General features: G+C 38.6%; 1 protein-coding gene across 2 annotated transcripts in view; it reads right to left on the bottom strand.

Moving 5' to 3' along the window:
* Nucleotides 1-23,786, bottom strand: part of SLC25A21 (solute carrier family 25 (mitochondrial oxoadipate carrier), member 21) — a 367,602-nt gene that overhangs the window by 68,571 nt on the left and 275,245 nt on the right. For both annotated transcript variants that reach the window (XM_006835332.1, XM_006835331.1), the window contains exon 6: nt 7,110-7,274. In XM_006835332.1, the coding sequence (XP_006835395.1) occupies nt 7,110-7,274 (165 nt within the window). The remainder of the gene's footprint in view (nt 1-7,109; nt 7,275-23,786) is intronic.

Genomic DNA, 23,786 nt, shown 5'->3' with positions numbered 1-23,786 from the left:
TAGCAGTCCTCTGCATTTAATCTGAAGTTTAGCCTTCAGTCTTCAGAGAGCATCTCAATGTAATTGAGCACTGTTGATTGTTAAAACTTTTTCCCCGATAGTGTTCCGATACTGGCCCTTGAGAATCCCAGAAAACTGTAAGCATCAATTTTTCAGTTGACGACATTGAAGTTTTTCTTGGTTGGTGACTGAGGGTGATTCCATTCCATATTCTGTCATTTACTCTCAGGCTCATAGTGATGAACCCATGTCTCATCACTTGTAACGATTTAAAAACAAACAACAAAACTTTTACTTCTCCTTTGAGTATCAGTCCAAATTTTGTTTGCAGATGTCCAAGTGCTTCTGTTTATGCTCTTCCTTGAGTTGTTTCAGTACCCATCTTGCACAAACTTTTCGAAAGCCAAGTCTGTTGTGAATTATTTCATTGGTAGAGCAATGGCTGATTTGCAAATGATTTGCCACATAATCCACTGTCACTAGTCTATTTGACATGCTCAGTGTTATCATCTGCTATGTGTGGACGTTTTAATATAACTGAAGTGCAGCTAATTTTGTACTCACCATCATAAAATCCTAAATTAAAGCATTACATGGTGCACAGGAAAGGGTTCTGACTGGTTCTTCTCTCCCACTCCCTGTTGTGTGACCTCAGCAAATCATTTCAGTCCCTTTTAACCCTGGGCCTTAACTTCCCATTTTGTCTCATTCTTTGAAGATGACAGTTACCATGATGAAGATCAAGTAAAATTTGAGTGTATAGAATAGCATAAAATGGCACAGTCAGCCAGGACATTCCCATGAGAACTTGAAAAATGTATCTATATGAGATCACCAATCTGAAGAGTTAAAGTTAAAAAGCATCCCTTGAGGGGTGGATGTCTGACTTGACTAATCTGGATTGACTTATCAAGTTTTATGTTACCTCTGTAGCTATAGCTTTATTGCAGTTGTTTAATGTGGTCAAATCCGTTTTGACTTATAGTGACCTTGTGTTTTGGGTTTCCTAGGAACAGCTAGCTGGTGGGTTTGATCCATTGACCTGTAGTTAGCAGTCCAGTGCTTATTCTACAGTGCTACACCAGGGCTCCAGAGATAGCTTTAGAATTGAATAAAACAGATAAACTAAGTATTCTATTTTATGAGGTCATGATAAATTTTTCACTGATTTAATTTGTAAAAAATTTTTAAATACATGCTTAATGTAAAAAGCTTCCATCATCTTAAATGGCATAAAGAAAAAGTTCTTTCCTTTTACTTCCACTTGCTCTCTTCTGGCCCATCTCTAATTCTCTCTCTCTCTCTTTCAAACACACATACATACACACAATTTCCCAGAAATAATCATTATGAACACTTTGTTGTAAAATCAAATACTTAGAAAATGAAAAACATTGTAAAAACAATTTGTAGATTGAAAATAATATTACATTACAGAAAAGCTAGACTTATCCTTTGGTAGTCAGAGTTGGTGAAATCTCAAGTTCCCTCCACAGAACAGAATGACCAATTGCTAGGTGAGGGAATTGAAACAATGACTTTGTAAACAAACTGTCCAAAGTCAGCCAGCTGACAGCAAAGATGGAATAAAGCCTTCAAGGAACTCCACCTCCTCATCACGGTCTATAAGCACTTGATGACAGTTCTTCAACATGTTTTAATGATTATCATACCTTCTCCTTCACAAAGAATTGATTTATTATGGCTTAAACTTAAAGAATACTGGCTTCCTACTTTTGAATCAGGCTTAGATTACAGAACACATAAAGTCAATGACTTTGTTCTAGACAAGAAAAAAAAGTAATGTTCAGTTAAGTGTAAAAGGGAAAATTTGGGGAAATTCCTTATGCAGTTATGTTGTTGGATGACTTAGAGTCCATTTTGACTCATACAGACCCCATGTGTACATTGTAGAAGTGCTCCATCGGGTTTCCTTTTGGAAGCAGATCACTAGCTGCCTCTGAATGTGTTCTGACTGCCAACCTTTTGCCTAATAGTTGAGTGCGTAATTATTTGTGCTACCCAGGGTTTCTGGTTACACACAGTTATTTCCACCACCTGCCCCACCACCTCTCCTTCACACATCTCCAACATCAGCACCACTACACTTAAGAATTCCTTGGCACTTTAAAATTCACAAATGATTTCGTAAATAATTTATTTTCATTCTCAACACAGCACAATCAGGTAGAAAGAACAGTTTGCACTTTCCAATTCACAGAAAAAGAAAACAAAAACTGATGCTCAGAGCGGAGAAGTGAATGACCCAAACTCATTCAACCAGTAAGAGATAATCTTTCTCTCTCATCTAGGTATGCTGATAACTTCTGATGGTAAGTGTCTAACTCCAGCTCTGATATCTCCTCTTGAACTCTAGAACCCACAGCCAACTCCCAACTCAATGTCTATACTCTGGTGTTCCAAGTGCAGTTGAACTCACAGTGTCTTGGCTGAGCCCATAATATTCTGCACAAACCTCTTTATCTTCCAATGGTTTTTTTCTTATAAATGGCATCCTGTTTTCAACTATCCCAGGCATCATCTTTACTCCCTTCCTTTTCTCAACATGCATACATATACCATCACCATAGTCAATGTATTTTGCCTCCAGAATACTTCTCAGGTCTGTCTACTTTTTATTTCCATCATGAACACTGCAGTCCAAGTCCCCCCCCCCCCATTTTACACTAAAATAATTTCCAAGCATACACTATGTCTTTCCCTCACTCGTCCCCCAAAGCTCCATTCTGTTCTTTCTCCGCACTGCAGTCAGAGTGATGTTTTTAAGGTAAAAATGTGATCAGGTACTTCCTCTGCTTAAAAATTTTTGTTGGCAGAGGTAACTACTGTTATATACACAATATCCTGCAAGAAGAGTAGAGACATGGATAGACATACAGGCTGAATGGGTACGGGAGGGAGAAAATGAGTATACCCATGAATATATATAAATTTGACAGAGGATCTCTATACATGTGTATTTAACTTTGCTGCAAATATATCTATCACTGTGGTGGAGCAGATAGGGGGAAAGTTATGAGAACTTCTTAGACATAACCAAACACTCTGAGGGAAGGAGTTGTTGGGACTGTGGATTCAGGATAGCAGGCTTGGTGGACACCATCAATTGGCATAACACAGTCCATAAAACAACGCGGAATATCCTACTTTGGTAAGTAGAGACTGGGATCTTAGAAGCTCATGAGCGGCCATCTAAGGTGAAACTATACATCTTACCCTGTCTGGAGGAAAGCAGAGTGATAAAAATTGAAGACATATGTCAAACAATTAGTTCATTGGACTAATGGACCACCTGAGCATCAGTCTCCATGATCCTGAGATCAGAAGGACTCCATGGTTCTCAGTTACGACTTCCCACTGCTTTGAAAGGGATCACATTAGAAGGTCTTGGATGGAATGGGCGATACTGAAGAACAAAATCCTAAATCATAACAAAGACAAGGTTGACTGGTTGGATACAGAAAACCTGCCCTTAGTCACTCTTTAGGTTTGACAATGAATTTACTCCAGGGCTCAATTTTCAGTCAAACAATTGATACAAGAGGAACAAAAACACTAGAGAGGTCCACACACCTTAGAATCATCAACTATTTGAAATCAAAAGGGCAGTATCTACCTAAGGACAAAATTCAGAAGGGTTAGGAAAGAAGAAGAAATGGGACTAGGAAACACAGGAGGAAGTGGGACAAGTGATGTTACATTGTGGGGATTGCAATTAAGGACATAAAACAAAATGTGTATAAATTGTTGAATAAAAAACTGATCTGCTCTGTTAACCTTCACCCAAGAGACAATAAAAAGTGAAAACAAACAAACAACCTTCTGGTAGTGTAGTGGTTACGAGTCGGGCTGCCAACCTCAAGGTCAGCAGTTGGAAATTACCAGCGGTTCCGCGGGTGAAAGATGAGGCTTTCTGCTCCAGTAAAGATTTACGGCCTTGGAAACCCTGTACAGGGTCACTATGAGTTGGAACTGACTCCACGGTACTTAACAACAACAACAACAAGTGCTCTTTAGAAGGAGCTCTGGCAGCATAGTGGTTACAAGTGGGGCTGTTAACTTCAAGGTCAGAAATTCAAAACCACCAGCCGTTCGGTGGGAGAAAGATGAGTCTTTCTGCTCCTGTAAAGACTTACAGCCTCGGAAACCCTGTGCAGTCGCTCTGAGTCAGAAACAACTTGGCAGAATGTACCAACAACAGCAAGTATACAAAAAGTAGCTATTTAACTTTCTTCACTAGTGTCTCAGTATAACCCATTGCAGGTGGAATTTTATCAACTTTTGTTTTTTTCAGTGACACAATATTGCACTAACTTTGTCATGGAGAAGCAGGAATGATGTGCTCCAGTCAGTAGCTGTCAGCATTATAAAAATCACAATAAAATAAAAGTTAAAGCTTGGAAACTCTTGCAAACAAAAATGCATCTATTTTTTTTTTTTGGAAGAAACAGATGATACTTTAGTCTTCTGCAGGGTCCTGGTTACGTAATTAATCACTCACTAACTAGATACGGAAGTGTTAGTTAATAGAGGATTCCTTGTGCAAGTTGCTGCTGGACAGTTCACTGAATGTAATGAACAAAAATTGGACAGATACTGGATATAATAAAACATGGGAAGAACAGTTCGCTTCACACATCTTCTGTCCAAGTGTATTCTCCAGAGGTTTCCCTGGGTAGTGGGATCCTCTTTACACTGCTGAAGTCATTATCAGGAGTTTAGTTCCAGTCCACAAACGTGTCTGCTCCAGCAGCCTGCTGAGGTAACTTGGGAAAACTTATCCTGGCAACACGGAAACCTCAATTTTCAGAATCATTTCCCCAAATAAATATTTCACTTTTTAAATATAAAGACTCTATTGTGTTATATGTGACCTTAAAATTCCTAATTCTTTTTCCTCTGGAGCACTGTTTGCTTTGGGTTAGACTCACTGAGATTCTAGTTGTAAGTCCTTTAGCTGTTAAGTTTTCTCCTTGTTACCTAGCTTATAAACTAGTATCAGCTAATATAATGACCAGTTTAAATGCCAACATAGCTCTTTAGTATCTGCGAAAGAGTCCTGGTATAGTGCTGTAGGGTAAGCACTGGACCACAAGGTCAGTGTGAATCATAAGGTTGGCAGTTCAAACTCATGAGCCACTCCTCGTAAACCCTATACAAGGTCGCTGGGTGTTGAAACCGACTGGACAGCACTTAACATCAACAACAAAAGCAGTCTTGGTGTGGCACTATAAGATAAGCACTGGACTACAAGGTTTGAGCTGCAAGGTCTGTGGTTCAAACCCATCAGCCATTCCCCATCGGAAACCCTATGCAGGGTTGCTATCAAAATTGACTCAAGGGCACTTAGCCACAACAACAAAATGGAAAAAAACACCCAAAAAAACAAATTTCTTTCCCTTTCCTACTTATTTCCTTCCTTCCTTAGTTGTTACTCACTTAAATGTTTGCCACCCAGTAACTGGTTTTATAACATATAAATAGCTACATATTTATATAATTTATCTGTGTATTTAAATAGCTGGAGAAATGGAGGCAGCGCCATCTCCCATATTACATGGTTTACATGTCTCAGCTTCATGGGATGTGTCACATAGGACCCTGCCCTTGGAAGAGCCCTGGGCTTGGTTTAATGCTCTTCTACTGCTGTCTTGAAACGTCAAATAATATCTGAACAAGGGGTCCTCATTTTCCTATAAATTTTGTATATGGTTCTTGCTAAAAAGAATCTCAAAGTCTTAAGGGTTGATCTCTCCAACGTCACGCAGGACCAGTATGTGTATACTATGACTAACTTGATAGTAGGAGCCCTCTGAGGACAACAGGAGTCAGAATCATTAGACAACACACACTGTAGCCAATCAGTATAGACTTCAGACCAATGAAATGTATACTTCTACTCACTAAATGAGATTTCCAAATACAGTGAAACTTGGTTAAGAACTGTGGTTTATGAAGCTGCGGCAATGACTGGAACAGGCCTTGCATTCAACTGTTACTTGAGGTAAGTTCTGGCCTTTACTATAACACAGGGGAGAGGTGGGCAAAGAAAGGTACAACTCTCCTCAAGAGTCTGGTGATAACCATAGTTGGAATATTTTTATGATTTATAAAAAGTTCTTTAATACTGTTCTACTAAATGAAATACAGAATTGAATGCTCATGGGAAAGAGCCTGCATGTGAAAATGTTTCCCAACTAGTGATTTCCAGGATTGCAGGTAATCAGTTTGATTGTCAGGTGACATGCTGCCATGTTACAGTTAACAAAGATGCCCGGTTTAGAATATCATGGGATATTTTTATCTTATTGATAAAATTGGAGGGTATTTGTAAGCTACCATTAAAAAATTATCATTCTTATTTTTATTTTACATCAAAAGCAAATGATCCTTGTCTACATTGAGTGTTATGTTCTTTTCAGAGCAATAGGATCAAATTGACAAAAGAAATTTAAAAGATTAGAAAGGAAATGTAGTGGGCAGGGAGTTTATGTTAATGAAGGAAGAACAGCTCTGGAAAAGAGGGTAAAAATGGAATACAACTTAAAGGATTTTATCACGACCACTAAACTATGTGTTGAAACTACTGAATTTGCTGTATGTTTGCTATGTTTAAACTCAACAACAACAATTTTTTTAAAACCGCAAAACTTCCATTGACCAACAATTGCCTCTTCCTCAGCTAGGCAGATAATAGAAAGATATTTGGTAATATGCTCATATGATTGTAGGGAAATAAACATACTCTTTAAAGCAACAACAACAGCAAAGCCTGTGAGATAAAACAAATTAGCAATGTGTTTGTAGAAATTCATATTAGTGACAAGCAGAAAGCATTCGGTGTACATTCTTCAAGGGCATTCATTTGGGCATCAGATGTGGGCTCAGGTCTCTGCTTTGACATTTACTTGAACTTTCCAAGCCTCAGTTTCAAATTTTAAATAGGGATGAAACACTCAATGCATGAGACTGATACAAGTATCAAACTAGATGATAAATAATTAGATATGTATTCAGCAGTGACTCCACATCTATACCTATTATTATTGATTTTTTTCCTCTAGGATTTCAACTTATTAACTAATTACCTGGTTGACAGGAACAATGTTTTTGACATTGTAATAGAAGCCAAAATAAATCATGTTGAAAATCCCATGACGTCCCAAAGTAGCTGTAAATCCTTTGTTGAGGCCCTGGAGTCCCAAACCTTCGGTCTTAATGATATGTCTTGCATAACCCATAGTGGATGGTTGCTGCAGAAGAGACAAGCAAGTCAGAAACATTATCTTTAGGACTGGTAAACAGAGTCTTAGCTTTCTTCCCAGTCAGAATTATTAGGAAATTTTTCCAAACATGAATAATCATGCCTTGATCTGTGCTTTTAATAGTTAGAAATCCCCAAATGTTAACAAAATAGCATGCACAACAACAGGCTTTACCGGGATTAGAGTTGACAAAAGCAATAAAACAAATCTCTGGTGGAATTAATGAAATCAAGGTCATGTAATAAGTATTACCACCTCCATTGTGTAAATGACTATATCTAATTCTGTATTAGCTACATTAATGGGGGGAGTGGTCATATAGATAAATTAATCATCCATAAATGGACATAATCCAAAAGGCATTTATATGTGGCTCCTGAATCTCTTATATGATTTTCTAATGTAGCATATGTACCTTTCAAGTTATTTTTCTCTAAAGTTAGTATTACAATTAATCTTGATTCCATTGTCTCAATGATTTACATGGGTGCTAGGTTAGAAATCTGCAATGGATAAATAGCAGTTGATTGTGTACTTCCTCAAGCAGGCAGGCAATCAGAGTGTGATAACTTGCTGTGATAAATTATAAATCAATGGTGTTGGGAGTACTGGGTTACTTTTACGTTACTCCTTCTCAGACCCCTGATTGATTACCCATGGCTTGAAAAACCTAGATTGTTGGAATCCAGTCTGTTGCTACTTTTGTAACCTGCTTAATAGCTCACATCAGTTTACCGTAAGGTTTACAATTCATTACAACATGATTACAATTCACGTGGGTTTTTTTTTTTTAAATAAAAAAGACTGAATGATTGTTTCCTTTCTGGAGCTACACAAAGGACACCTCTCCTTCACATATTTTGAATGAACAGTGAATATGGGGAAATGCTTACTAATTTGACTTTTTTGCCCATGCGGCAAACACTGACATGATATCTGTTTGATATTTCACCTAGAGCAATTGTTAGAGGGTCCTGGCAGACTGACATGCTTTGTCCTATTGTTGTTAGGTGCTGTTGAATCAGTTCTGACCCTATGCACAACAGAACAAAAACACTGCCTGGTCCTGGTCCAACCTTACAATTGTTGCCACACTTGAGCCCATTGATGCTGCCATTTTGACAATCCATCTTGCTGGAAGTCTTCCTCTATTTCTCTGCCCTTCTTCACTTTACCAAACATGATATCCTTCTCCAGAGACTGGTCCCATCTGACAATAAGTCCCAAGTATGAGAGATAAAGTTTGGTCATCCTGGCCTCCAAGGAACACTCTAGCTGCACTTCTTCCAACACAGATCTGTTCTTTTGGCAGCCCATAGCACTTTCAATATTCTCCTCCATCAAATAAGTCTTCCTAATACCATGTTCTTCTTCATAAAATCCATCTTCTCAGATTATTTGCCCAGTATACAAACTGAGTAAGTATGGTGAAAGGATACAGTCCTGGCACACACACATTTCCTGATTTTAAACCATTCAATGTCTCCTGTTCTACTGGAATGACTGCCACTTGGCCTATGGACAGGTTCATTATGACCACAGTGAAGTGCTCTTGAATATCCATTCTTGTTAATGTTATCCATAGGTTGTTGTGATCCACACAGTCGAATGCCTTTGCATAGCCAATAAAGCACAAGTAATTCTTTCTGTTATCTTCTGCTTCCAGCAAGCCAAGATTATCTGACATTAACAGTGATATCCCTAGTTCCAAGTCCTCTTCTGAATCTATCTCGAATTTCTGGAAGCTCCTTATCAATGCACTGCTGTAATCAATTTTGAATTATCTTCAGCAAAACTTTACTTACTTGTGATATTAATGAAATTTTTAGAAGATTTTTGTATTCTGTTGGATCACCTTTCTTTGGAATGGGAACAAAAATGGATGTCTTCCAATTGATTGGCCAGGTAGCTGTCTTCCAAATTTCTTGACATAGAAGAATGAGCGCCTCCAGTGTTACATCAATTTGTTGAAAGATTTCAATTTGTATTCTGTGAATTCCTGGAGCCTTGTTTTTCACCAATTCCTTGAGTGCAGCTTTCACTTCTTCCTTTAATACCTCCCATTCTTGATTGTATGGTACCTTTTGAAATGATTGAAAATGGACCAATTCTTTTTGGTACAGTGACTATTCCTTCCATCTTCTTTTGATGTTCCAAGCATCATTCAATATTTTGACAATAGAATTCTCCAATATTACAACTTGAAGCTTGAATTTTTTTCTTGTTCTTTCAGCTTGATAAATGCTGAGTGTGTTCTTCTCTTTTGGTTTTTTAACTCCAGGTCTTTGTACAGTTCATTATAATATTTGACTTTGTCTTCTTGAGCTGCCCTTTGAAATTTTACCTTCAGTTCTTTTACTTCCTCATTTCTTCTAGTTGCTTTAACTTCTTGACCTTCAAGAGCAAGTTTCAGAGTCTCTTCTGACATTCACTTTGGCCTTTATTTTTCTGTCTTTTTAGTGACCTTTTGCTTTCTTCCTGTATGACATTCTTAATGTCATCCCACAACTCTTCTTGTGTTTGATTATTAATGTCTAATGCATAAATTCATACACTGATACTGAAGGAGAAAGTCCAAGGTGCATTGAAGGAATAGGCAAAGACTTGGCAAAGAACAAGGCACCAGGAATTGGTGGAATAAAAATTGAAATCTTTCAAGAAACTGAGGCAACACAAGAGGCATTCACTCATCTCTGCCAAGAAATTTGGAAGACAACTATATGGCCGACTGATTGGAAGAGATCCATATTTGTTCCCATTCCAAAGAGAGGTGACCCAACGGAATGTGGAAATCATTGGACAATCTCTTTGATATCCCATGTGAGTAAAGTTTTGTTAAAGGTAATACAGAAATGGCTGCAAGCATACATTGACAGAGAATTTCCAGAGTTTCAAGCAGGATACAGAAGAGGTCGTGGAACGCGGTATATCATTGCTGATGTCTGATGGATCTTGGCTGAAAGCAGAGAATATCAGAAAGATGTTTACCTGTGCTTTATTGACTACACAAAGGCTTTTGGTTGTGTGGATCATGACAAGATATGGACAACATTGCGAAATTTGAGTATTCTGGAACATTTAATTGTGCTCATGAGGAATCTGTACCTAGACTAAGAGGCAGTTGTTCAAACAGAACATGGGAACACTGAATGTTTTAAAATTAAGAAAGGTGTGCAACAAGGTTGCATTCTTTCACCATACTTATTCAACCTGCATGCTGAGCAAATAATCCAAGAAGCTGGGTTCTATGAAGAAAAACGTGGCATCATATACAGATGATACAACTGCTTGCTGAAAGTGAAGAGGACTTAAAACATTTACTGATGAAGATCAAAGAGCACAGCCTTCGGTATGAATTACATCTCAATGTAAAGAAAACAAAAATCCTTACCATTGGACCAATAAACAACATTCTTATCAATGGAGAAAAGCTTGAAATTGTCGAGGACTTCATTCTTTGATCAACTATTAACACTCACGGAAGCAGCATATAGGAAATCAAACGACGTATTGCATTAGGCAAATCTGCTTCACAACACCTTTTTAAAATGTTGAAGAGCAAAGATGTCAGCTTGAGGACTAAGGTGAGCCTGACCCAAGCCATGGTATTTTCAATAACCTCATATGCATGCGAAAGCTGGACAGTGAATAAGGAAGACCGGAGAAGAATTGATGCCTTTGAGTTATGGTGTTGGAGAAGAATACTGAAAGTGCCATGGGCTGCCAAAAGAACCAATAGATCCATTTTGGAAGAAGTGCAGCCAGAGTGCTCCTTAGAGGCCAAGATGGGCAAACTTCATCTCTGATACTTTGGACATATTGTCAGGAGGGACATATTGTCAGGACGGAGAAGGATATCATGTTTGGTAGGGTGGAGGGTCAGAGAAAAAGAGGAAGACCCCCAATGAGATAGATTAGCCAAGTGGCAGCATCGGTGGACTCAAAGCGTGGCAACAGTAGTGAGGTTGGCCCAGAACCGGGCAGTGTTTCATTCTGCTGTGCATAAAGGTCACTATGGGTCGGTACCAACTCGATGGCACCTAACAACAACAATGCATAAAATGTGTTCTTGAGATGGTCTCTAAACTCAGGTGGAATATCCTCAAGGTCATATGTTGGCGCTTGTGGACATGTTTTAATTTTCTTTGGCTTCAGCATAAATTTGCATATGAGCAATTGATAGTTGGCCCCTAGTCTTGTTTTGGCTGATGATATTCAGCTTCTCCATCATCTCTTCCCATAAATGTAGTCAATTTGTTTCCTGTGTATTCCATCCAGTTAGGTCCAGGTATGTAGACACCTTTTTAGATATTGAAAAAAGGTGTCTGCAATGAAGAAGTCATTGGTCTTGCAAAATTTTATCATGTAATCTCCAGGATCATTACTGTCACCAATGCCATATTTTCCAAATACTGATCCTTCCTCTTTGTTTCTAACTTTCACATTCCAATCACCAGTAATTATCAATACATTTTGAATGTATGATTTATCAATTTCAGAATGAAGAAGTTGGTAGAATTCTTCATTCTCATCATCACTGGCTTTATTGGTTGACTTTAGAAGTTTGTGAGAAAATTTGAATAATAATAATATTAACTGGTGTTCCTTGTATGTGTGTATGAACATTATCCTATCAAAGATTGCGTTGTATTTTAAGGTAGATCTTGAATGTTCTTTTTGACAATGAATGTGATGGTGTTGTTCTTCAATTTGTTGTTTCCTGCATAAACCTATGATTATCTGATTCAAAATAGTCAATACCAGTCCTTTTCAGCTCACTAATGCTTAGGATTTTGATCGTTATGTGTTCCATTTCATTTTTGACAACTTCCAATATTCCTAGATTCATATTTCTTACATTCCTCATTTCAATTCATGGATGATTGTAAGTGTTTCTTCTCATTTTGAGTTGTGCCACATCAGCACATGAATGTTTCAAAAGCTGAACTCCATCCACATCATTAAGGTAAACTCTACTTTGAGGAGGTAGCTCTTCTCTGGTTTTACTTTGAATGCTTTCCAATCTGAGGGGCTCATCTTCCATACTATATGAGACAGTGCTTCAATGCTATTCACAAGAAAGTGGTCTGCCTCTCCTTCTTCCTAGTCTGTCTTACTCTGGAACTCCACGCGAATGAAACCTGTCCATGATGGGTGATCCTGCTGGTATTTAAAATACCAGTAGCAAAACTTCCAGCATCACAGCAACACACAAGCCACAACAGTATGATAAATTGAGAGATGAGTGGTCTTTTTTTTCCCTATTGTTGTTATGTGCTGTGGAGTCGGTTCCGACTCATAGGACCCTGCACAGGGTTTCCGAGGCTGTTAATCTTTATGGGAGCAGAATGCCTCATCTTTCTCCTGCGGAGCAGCTGGTAGTTTCGAACTGCTGACCTTGCGGTTCGCAGCCCAATTCGTAACCACTACGCTACCAGAGCTCCTTTTTTTCCTATTAGCATGTATAATTCAGGCTACTTCAACAGAACAGACTAGAACAAATCCAATCATGGCTTTCATCCAACTTGTATTCATAGCTATCTAATGCGGAGTTCTGATGTGGTTCTGTGGGTTAATGCGTCAGAATGCAAAGCCTCTGCAAGGTTGGTGGTTCAAGCTCACCAGCTGCTCCTCAGAAACCCTATACAGTGTTGATATGGGTTGGAACTGACTCAATGGCACTTAACAATAACAATGTGGCACTGTGGGTTAATGAACTGGAATGCAAAATCGGTTTGAACTGCAAGGTCAGTGGTTCACCAGTTGGTCACCAGTTGCTCCTCAGAAACCCTACACAGGTTCTCTATTGGTCAGAACCAACTTGATGGCACTTAACAACAACACCAATTAATATGATATGCAGCTCTGGTTGCACAGTGGTTAAGATTGGAAGTTCAAATCTGCTCTGCTGGAGAAAGATGTAACAGTCTTCTTCTGTTAACATTGTTGTTGTTGTTAAGTGCTGCAGCGACCCCGTATAGGGTTTTCAAGGAGCGGCTGGTGAGTTTGAACCACCGACCTTGCAGTTCAAACTGACCTTGAGGTTGAGCGTTTATCCATTGGTGCTGCACCAGAAGATAACAACTTTGGAAACCCTATGAGACAGTTTTACCGTGTTTGGTAAGGTGGAGGGTCAGAAAAAAAGAGGAAGAGCCCCAACGAGATGCATTAGCCAAGTGGCAGCATTGATGAACTCAAGCATGGCAACAGTAGTGAGGTTGGCCCAGGATTGGGCAGCGTCTCGTTCTGCTGTGCATAAGTTCGCTATGAGTTGGTACCGACTCGATGGCACCTAACAACAGCAACAACAACAACATGTGGTGTGGTGCTGAGGGTTAAAGCGCCAGACTGCAAAGCCATTTGAACTGCAAGGTCGGTGGTTCAAGCTCATCAGCTGCTCCTTGGAAACCCTATACAGGGTCGGTATGGGTCAGAATCAACTCAACGGCACTTAAGAACAACCATGGTAGCGTAGTGGTTACGAATCAGGCTGTGAACCGCAAGGTCAGCAGTTCAAAACTGCCAGCTGTTCCATAGGAGAAAGATGAGGCTTTTTGCTCCTGTAAAGATTTACAGCCTCGGAAACCCTGTACAGGGTCACTATGAGTCAGAACCGACTCCAGGGCACATAACCACATAACCATAGGTTTGTTATAAGGAGCTCTGGGTAGCATAGTGGTTACGAATCTGGCTGCTAACCTCAAGGTTAGCAGTTCGAAGCTACCAGCTGTTCCAAGTTACCAGCTGTTCCACGGGAGAAAAATGAGGTTTTCTGCTTCTGTAAAGATTTGCAGGCCTCGGAAACCCTGTGCAAGGTCACTATGAGTCAGAACCGATTCCACGGTACTTAACAACAACAACAACAAAATAGGTTTGTTATGAATCTGAATTGATTTCTTGGCAACAGGTAATTAGTAAATAAATTGAAATGTGATTGCTTATACAGTAATACCTATAGTTCTTGCTGATAAAAGTTTTGAAAAACTAGCTATGATTTTGCATTCAAGTGAATCTTTTCATTTACGAGGATTCATTATATTAAATTACATTAACCTTAAGGAAATCTGTTTTTTTGTAACATGAAATAGCCTATGTGAGACCATATTTTAAAACAATAAAAGGCATCTCATTTAAGAAAAACAAAAGTTCTCAGCTAAAGTTTGCTCTCTGTTCTGCAAAATGGGATTTTTTTTGGTGTGTACTGGCACAATGTCTACCAACCCAAATTTTTAAGTTTGGTTTGCAAAACAGATTTAAGAACAAGTTGAACAGAAACTCGTTTCTGCAGTAAAGACCCCAGGAGAGCAGAAAGCCTCATCTTTGTGTCGCTTTGGAACTGTTGACCTTGAGGTTAGCTGCCCAACTCGTAATCACTATGCTACCAGAGTTCCTTAATTAATTAATAAGAGTAGTATTGTTGTTGTTGTTATATGCCATCGAGTTGGTTCTGACCCATAGCGACCCTGTATAGGGTTTCCGAGGGTGTAAATCTTTACGGGAGTAGAAAGCCTCATCTTTCTCCCGCGGAGCAGCTGGTAGTTTCGAACCGCTGACCTTAAGGTTCGCAGCCCGATTCGTAACCACTACGCTACCAGAGCTCCTTAATAGTTAGAAATAGGGCTATTTTTTCCTTTCAGATTTTTATATATGCCGTTCCATTGTTTTCTTGCTTGCATGGTTTCTGCTGAGAAGTCAGAGTTGAGTCTTACTGGTTCTCTTTGTAGGTAACTTCTTGTTTTTCCTAAGCTGCTCTCAGGATTCTTTCCTTGCCTTTGGTTTTAGAAAGTTTGATAATTAATATTGACTTTCTTTTCTTTTGGTGTCTAGCCTGTTGTTGTTGTTAAGTGCCAATGAGTCGATTCCAACCCATAGAGATCCTGTATAGGGTTTCTCAGGAGCAGCTGATGAACTTGAACTGCTGACCTTGCAGTTCAAATGGCTTTGCAGTCATTTGCGCCACACCAGGACTCCAACTGTTTAGCCTGTTGTTGTGTTGTTGTGAAGTGCCATCGAGTTGATTCCGACCCACAGCAACCCTGTGTAGGGTTTCCAAGGAGCAGCTGGTGAGCTTGAACCGCCGACCTTGCAGTTCAAACGGCTTTGCAATCTGGCGCATTAACCCACAGCACCACAGCGTTTAGTCTACTTGGGGTTTATTCGGCTTCTTGAATACATATCATCTTGTCTTTCATGATGTTAAAGAAGTTTTATTCCAACAATCCTGCCTTTTTTTTTTCTTGTTTCTTCCTGTTCTAGAATTCTGATCACATGTAAGTTATTCCTTTTGATAGTATCCCACATAATTCTTAGAATTTTTTCAGATATTTTTGTTCTTTTTTTCTGATTGTTTTTCTAAGGAGATTTATCTTCAATCTCAGTAATTTGGGCTTCTTACTCCTTTTTCTTTTAGTGTATTAACTATTTCTGATACCTTAGGTTTAATCTGGATTTCTTTTTGTTGTTTTCATATGGTTTCTCATTTTTCATTTAATTTTTTCCATTTGTTCTTGTAGTGCTTTCCTGAATTCTTCTAAAGTTGCATCTGTTTTCCTTGATTTTGTCTGCAGCTTTCTCGATCTTTCTCTCTATTCACTGAATGACCTAAATATTATTTATCAGAATTCCTAATCAAATAGTTCCAATTTAATTTCTTCCTCAGAAAGGTCTTTTAGCTCTGTTATTTTGGTCACTTGTTTGAGTCACTTTGTCTTGTTTTGTTGTGTAAATGGAAATTGTTTTCTTTGAGACACTGTGATGGTGTTGTATTTGTATTTAACTGATGATTGTATGTTGGTGTGTTCTTAGGCACTCATCACCTGTCTCCTGGTGGGTATGATAGAGAATGTGAGTATGTTCACAGTTCTCTGGTCACTGTTTATAAGGCATAATTGAGGGTGGGTTTGGCTAGTGGTGTGTGCTGTTTATCAATGAGCAGATGGTATAGAAGTGGACAGTATTCCTTGTCCAGTTGGTGGGACTGCAGAAAGTATGGATGTGGCTGGACCATTTGGGCATGGTTGCCATCTCCCATCAAGTGGGGCAAGAAAAGAAATAAAAGGCACAAAACACAATAAAACAAACAACAGCAAAAAAGAAAATAATAAAAACACAAGCAGGAGAAAATCAGTCAACAGTAATAAAAAAGGATTTAATAACTAAAATGAAAATGAAGTACAATAAAATAAAAACAAGGGAGGAGATGAAGAAAAAAACTACAATAAGCAAACCCATATATGCAGGGGGGAGGGAAGTAAAAGGCAATAATAAAGAAAAAATAAAAGAAGACAAAGAAGGGAAGAGAGAAAAAGAAAACAGAGAAAGAAAGGATAAAAAATAAGGGAAGGGAAAAAAAAAAAAAAGGGAAACAAGACAAATTGGGACATTGGCAGGACCCAGAGAGGAGAAAACTGTGAGGCACAGGGTACGTGGTATGGGTTGGTAACCTCTGCCAGTCAGGGAGTAGGATCCCAGGTCCTAGGTGGAGTTCCTGCAGGCATAGATGTTGCCTACAGTCAGGGTACCTAATCTGGTAGTAGTTCCCACCATTTCAGACTGTAGCTAAGGTCAGATTGCTTGTTCCTGGAAGAAACTCTTTCATATCTGGAAGGCAGTTGGGTGTAGGGCAGCTAGTTACGGAAGGAGTTCTTGGCTTTCCAGAAGTGGCCAAGACCTGACAATGTGCATTCTGCTGGTCTGATAAGGCAGAGTTCAAACACCTCCACACTCCAGGAGATGCACCGGTGTGGCCTGACCTCAGGCAGAGAAGGGGCTATGCAGTGTGGTGAGTGTTCCCAGCTTATAGGTGGGTGAGTGTCAGGGCTGATCACAATTCCAGTCACCAGGAAGATGTGGGGAACAAGGGAAGGTCCCCCATTTCTTGTCACTGGCCACTGGATTGCATTTGTGTTATCAGTCTGCTGTCTTGATCAAACACTGCTTGTAAGAGTTCAAACTGGCTGTGCTGCATCAGATCAGCTGACAATTCCCCCATCTGTCTCCTGTCTTGCCTCATTCGTTCAGCCTCTTCTAGTCAGTATTCTATCCACTTCTCAAGTTTAGGGTTCCAGAAGTATTATTTGTATCTGTTTCATTTGGTCTCTCCTGTCTTTATTATAAAGGGTCTGTGCAGTGTGTTTGCTAATCTGTCATCTTGCTGGAAGTCTTAATAAGAATTCTCCAATTGGCAAGTCTCTTGGGCTGTAGAAGCAGGACTTCCTGGGGTGCAAAGATTGAAAATGGAAAAGCTGACAAACTAGGCCTCAACTTCTACATGGTTTTATATTCTGGAGAGCAGTTGCATACATGTTGTTGTCATTGTTAAGTGCTGTCAAGTCAGTTCCAACTCATAGCCACTCTGTATAGGGTTTCCAAGGAGCAGCTGGAGAGTTTGAATCACTGACCTTGCAGTTAGCAATTCTGTGTTTTTTTTTTTTTATAGTGCTGTACCAGGACTCTTGAAATAGAGTGTTGTTGTTGTTGGCTGCTGTCTTGTCAGTCTGACTCACAGAGATCCTATGTACAACATAAGGAAACACTGTCCAGTCCCGTGCCATCCTCACAATCTTTCCTATAATGGCAGGATTATAATGGGCTTGGGCCCATTATTGATGTCACTGTATCAATCCATATTGTTGAGGTTTTTCAAGGACCCTCTCCACTGCTAAGTATGATGTCCTTGTCCGGGAACTACTTCCTCCTGATAACATGTCCAAAGTATGTGAGATGAAGCCTTGCCATCCTTGCTGCTAAGGGACGTTCTGGCTTGTCCTTCCAAGACAGTTTTGTTCATTCTTCTGGCTGTCCAGCGTAGATTTAATGTTCTTCATCAGCAGCACAATTCACAGTCATCAATTCTCCTGTCTTCCCTATTCATTGTTCAATGAAACATAGTAGCCAATCAAATCAAACTCAAGTGACCATGTATAGGTTTTCTGAGGCCATAAATCTTTATGGGAGCAGAAAGCCTCGTCTTTCTCTAGCGGAGCAGCTGGTGGGTTTGAACTGATGATCTTGTGGTTAGTAGTTATCCTACAGCACCACCAGAGCACCTATGAAACCTAGTAAATGCTCATATATGTTTAGTACTTTACGTATATCATTTTACCTGTGTGTTAGATAGGACCTATTATCCACATTTGATAAATGTGGAAACTAAGGCTCAGAGATTAAGTTATTTGTCCAAAATCACAGAGTAAGTGGTAGATTCATAGCTCAAACCAAGTTCGTGTTTTTATACAATGCTCAGTTTTGCCATCTTAAAGTAACTTAACTGATTGCTTCTCTTAGCACCCCTGTAAGGTGGGCAAAAAGTGTAGCCTCCTTATTTTGTAGGTGAGGCCACTGGGGATTTAAAAATGACATTCCCCAGGGGAAAAGTCTGGTAAATACATGGTTTAGCTAGAATTCTGCATCTAACCCACTGTCCTTTCCACATTGATTCTTATTATGCATTCTGTAAGATTTTCAGTTTGATAATCTGACAAATATATACAACAGATTTATTGTAGCACAAATCCATTTTTCTGGCAACTTGGGACTTTGAGATAAAGGAAAATAGAAACTCTTATTCCTATAAAAGTATGATAGTATGGTTTTTGCTTCATTCAGGGACATTGGATCACACACATGTAAGCAAATATTTAATTAGAAAGGCAAAACATGACTTCCACTAGGATGCTTAAATAGGAAAATATAGAGTCATTTTGACTAGATCTCTATAAACACAAAGCATTTTACTAAACTTATTTGATTACTGGGCTTCCATTTCAAAACAAAATGGTGACTGATTAACATCATAAGCCAAATGATTCCAATACTATCCAACCCACAAGGTCTGTGTTGGGGGAGAGCCCAGTTCAGTTTCCCTCTACTATTTAGATTCACTCCAATTTTCATATTTAGTTACCAATTGTGGGCCAAATTGCAATCTAACTTTCCCAGGTGTACCTTTCATTGACTGCAGTGGAGCTGTAAACAAGGAAGAATAGTGGATTGGGACATAGTTAATACTGTGATATCACACTGCTATAAAGATTGGGGCAGAGACATTTTCAGTTCACTGGAACCCATTGGAAATGTTTCCATTTGAAGTAACTTAAAGTCGTCTTTAATTCTGAATTCTGCCATTGCCAACTGCTAATTTTGGGAACTCTATATCCTTTCATAGGAGATCTGGTAGTGTAGTGTTTATGAATCGGGGTGCTAACCTCAGGGTCAGCAGTTCAAAACTACCAGCTGTTCCATGGGAGAAAGATGAAGCTTTCTGCTCCCGTAAAGATTTACAGCTTCAAGAAACCCTGTACAGGGTCGCTATGAGTCAGAACCAACTCCATGGCACATAACCACCACCATTACCATGTCCTTTCATGTATTCATGTATTAGACAAATATCTACTGAATGCCTACTTGATGCCTAGCATAGGACACATGCTTCTGTTTTGGTTTTAATTTGGAAAGATACACTGGCAATTTTTAAATCTATCCCTGATAATAAGGAGCTCTGGTAGTGCAGTGGTTACAAATCAGGCTTCTAACCTCAGAGTCAGCAGTTCGAAACTACCAGCTGTTCCACAGGAGAAAGATGAGGCTTTCTGCTCCCATAAAGATTTATAGCCTTGGAAACCCTGTACAGGGTTGCTATGAGTTGGAACTGACTCCACGGCATATAACCACCACCACCATGCCTTATAATATTACATGATAGTATAGAATATGGAGGAAAAAACATGAATCAAATTTCTGCTTCAGAAGTCTAAATGCAGTTTAATTAAAAGAGGAGATCCAGTGCTCGCAGGTACCACTCTGTGGTACTGATCCCTCACTCTGAGAGTCCAGTATTACCAACAAATCACTGAGATGACTTATGGAAGGCTGGGTGATTTTTTTCTGGAGTCCTTCCATCCAACAGCTGACCATACCAGACTTTGATTATTTTGAGAAATCACAGAGAGAAGTGTTGGGCAACAAGCGTTATAACTTGTAAACAGCCATCAGAGTATGGCCAACAGGTACAGTCCGTGGGCCACCTCAGTGAATTTCCTCTACCGCTAAGGCCAGAGAAGAGCTTTAAGTACACTGTGTCAAAAGAAAGCACACGCCACAGGTGTTCCTTTACTTGTTCCCTATGGTAAGGTGAATTCTGTTGCATTTTAGAGCCAATGGAATAAGGGTGTTGTATTAGATTTCATCAGGTGTCTGCAAAGCAAACCGGATGAAACCTTTACACAATGGAGTAAGTGTGCACCTCTAGGGCTTCAAAAAATATGGTTTTGTTATAAAAGAGGGGACCCAGTTGCTACATTTAAGTCGGAAACTATCTTTGCACTTCTGGTGACAAAAGATCACCTATGGTTTTCATTACTCAAATGAGGTCTTGAAGCATTTTCATAAATTTGAAAAAAAGAAGAGAGAAGAAAATTCTTCCTTTTATTTGAAAAGAAAATATAAGTGAAAGGAGAGGGATCGGGTTCAGACACTCCCATTTTATTGTAGTTTAGATCTTTCATGAATTCATCATTACAGTTTATTTTAATAGGGCATGGTGGTGGACCCAAAGAAAACAACCCAAAACTCAAGTATATTCTACCTAGGGTTTTAAGTTTATTTTTAGTTTTATACAATCTGTGAGTAGAGGATAATTTGCTGTAAAAGAATTCTCTTAGATGCTGAGCCACAAGGCTACCTCAACATCAAGGTATCACCAGTCATTATCCCTGGAGCTGCCGTGGGCCCTCCAGGTGAGGAGATGCCTTGTTCTTAATGGTGGTGTCACTAGGGAGGTATAGAGAAGGGGTGTATGGACCATACTAGGTAACAATGTCAGAGGAAGTGACACCAAGATGACTGTATATATAATTCTGATGTAGTGTTTCAGCATAAATTCATTATTTTTAACAAAAAATATCCTTGTATTTAGTTAAAACAAAAACATTTTTCATAAGCCCAGCTAACACGTATCAATATATCTACAAGCCTAAAACACTATGCTAATTTACTTTTTATTTTTTTTTATTTTTAAGTTTTTATTATAAATTGAGTGATAGTTTACATGGGGGAACAGCAGTTTTACAATCATCCTACCATATTCGTTTCATTGCAATGATTATAATCCCCTGCATGCTTCATCATTCAACAGTATTTGCTTCTATTCCCTCTCGGCACTTTTTGTTTTTTGCTAATTTACTTTTGAACCTTCTCGTGCACTCTGGTCAGAGTTAGCCAATTATAAAGATGTTTCAATTCATAGGTTTTATCTGCACAAACTATAAGCATGTGCTGTTGTTTTCATTGCTACTGGTGTTCTTATAGTCGCTGATTTTGTAAAATTTTCTAGTGTTTTACCCTAATATTATGGCTATTAGTATTTGCAAACCTATATTAATCTTTTTTTGAGAATGAAGCAGTAATTAAGGAAAAAGACAAAAAATGATAAAAGGTTTCCAACATCATTAGTAACACTCAGTTACTAATACGGTTGTCATTCAGTGTCAAAAGATTTTACAAAACAATTTTGCTGCTAATATTCTTATAATCTAAGAAATATTACATTTAAACAATTTATAGCTCTGTGTATTATATATTATCCTATGATTAAAATTGGTAAGCAACATGACTAAGGTTTCTGTGTGTTCTCTGGGAAGAAGTCCATGGGGACGGATGACACCAGGAGTTATCACACTGGGTGACACCAACCCCGGTGATGCTGCTGGCCTCTGAACAGTTGGCAGAGCAGGAGAGAAGGTGATTGTGATGTGGTCACAGTGGTCAGAATACAGAAGAGACTAGAAACAAGGAAGGACCCTTTGTGTCTTTGTTGGTTCCAGAAACACTTGATTTTTTTTTTTTTTTTTTTTGAGCTTCTTAATTCTCCGGGTTTCTTTATACCAGTGAAAATAGTGTGATCAGCTCAACACTCCTAGTTTTATTGGGCATTAATTTCCCTTGTCTATAATAGGGGGATAAAACCACCAACTTTATAGAGATAATGGGAAGATCTGAAAAATCAAAACAGAGGGAAAAGTGGACGGATTCACGGTGGCCATGAACACAATGTGACTGGCAGAAATCATCAGCTAATTTTCTTTAACTAGTTCTGCACTACTTTCTTTCTTTGTGATACAAACATATGAAGAGACTTATAAAACTTTGTGGAAAAATTCCATTATCTTTTAATTTTATTTTTTCCTTAAACTCTTTGAAGCCCCTTGTATGTTACTTTTGTAACTGAAAAAAAAATTTTTTTTTTAAATTTTAAGTCAAATCAAGAAAAAATATGTAAAGCATCTTGTACAGTGTCTGGTGTGTAGTAGAGTTCCATAAATGGAAGTTATGATCACTACTTCAAAGTCCTTATTCTGAAAGCAAAAATCTAGGGTTCCTGGCACAGTGGAGTGGAAGACTGAAGTCTATTTTCTTTAAAAGATAATAGAGAGGCCAGTTGGCTGCTGTCTTAAATATTGTTGAAAGGTAACTAGAAGAATGGATTCATCTAAATAATTCACTTTTCTGCCCACAAGAATCATAGACTGGAAAGAAATAATTTATGTATTGAACAGCTGCCAGGCAATGTTTCACATAGTAATGCAGCAAAAATCTGAACTTAATTACATCATCATGAATACTGACATGCTGCTGAATCTGGCTTCTCACACTGTCTGTAAACAAAGCCATACACTCACTCTCTGTAGAACTTAGTTTCTACTCTTTCTCTTTCTTGAAAGAGAAGATCACAAAATACAGTCCTTTGATTCACTTTATGTTGACCCTCCATAAGATAATTAAGTTCAGTTAAACATTTGTTGATTACCTATAATCACTAAGTTATGTGATAAATATTATCTAGCTGCTATCCATTACATTATTAAGCTCTTAGGATACAGTATGTAGAACTATATTTAGAGGTGTTATGCCAAACCAGAACCAAACTCTGGACAAATTTAAATAACAAAAAAATCTTTATGTTCAAATACATCAATAACACATTTGCTATCTATTCGCCAATCTTTAAAATCACAATCAGAGAGCAAGTAGGTAGAAGACTAATTATTCCTTTCTTGTACTGAACATCTTTAAAGATAAATAGAGGTAAAACAGGCTTTTGCAATTTCCTAAAGGTTTACTTTCATATTTGGGGGTGAGAATGATTATGTTCATATGTAACAGAGACAAAAATGACAGAGTAGAAGGGAAACCTGTGCCTCAGCCACACATCAGAGGCAAATCCTATAGACCTCAAGGGAAGGAAAACATAACCCTTTAGCCAAATAATAACTTTGAAGTAGATTTCAAAGTGGAGAGAAAAACTGGGAAACAATTCATACAAGATTTTGCTCCTAGGGAGAAATTCACATTTTCCAAGCTAGCAGAGAACATGCCAGTCCAACACCCCTTGGTTTAGCACAACTGATAGGGGATTTCTAATACTTATAAACATACAAATAAAAAACTATGTAACCAGTTAGAAGGGAGAAAGGTCCTATAAGGACAATAAACTAGAAAGTC

Source organism: Chrysochloris asiatica, unplaced genomic scaffold (assembly GCF_000296735.1).
Source record: "Chrysochloris asiatica unplaced genomic scaffold, ChrAsi1.0 scaffold00017, whole genome shotgun sequence".
Taxonomy (NCBI): Eukaryota; Metazoa; Chordata; class Mammalia; order Afrosoricida; family Chrysochloridae; genus Chrysochloris; species Chrysochloris asiatica.
The sequence above is the reverse complement of the archived record's forward strand: the minus strand, read 5'-3'. Positions and strand labels throughout refer to the sequence as shown.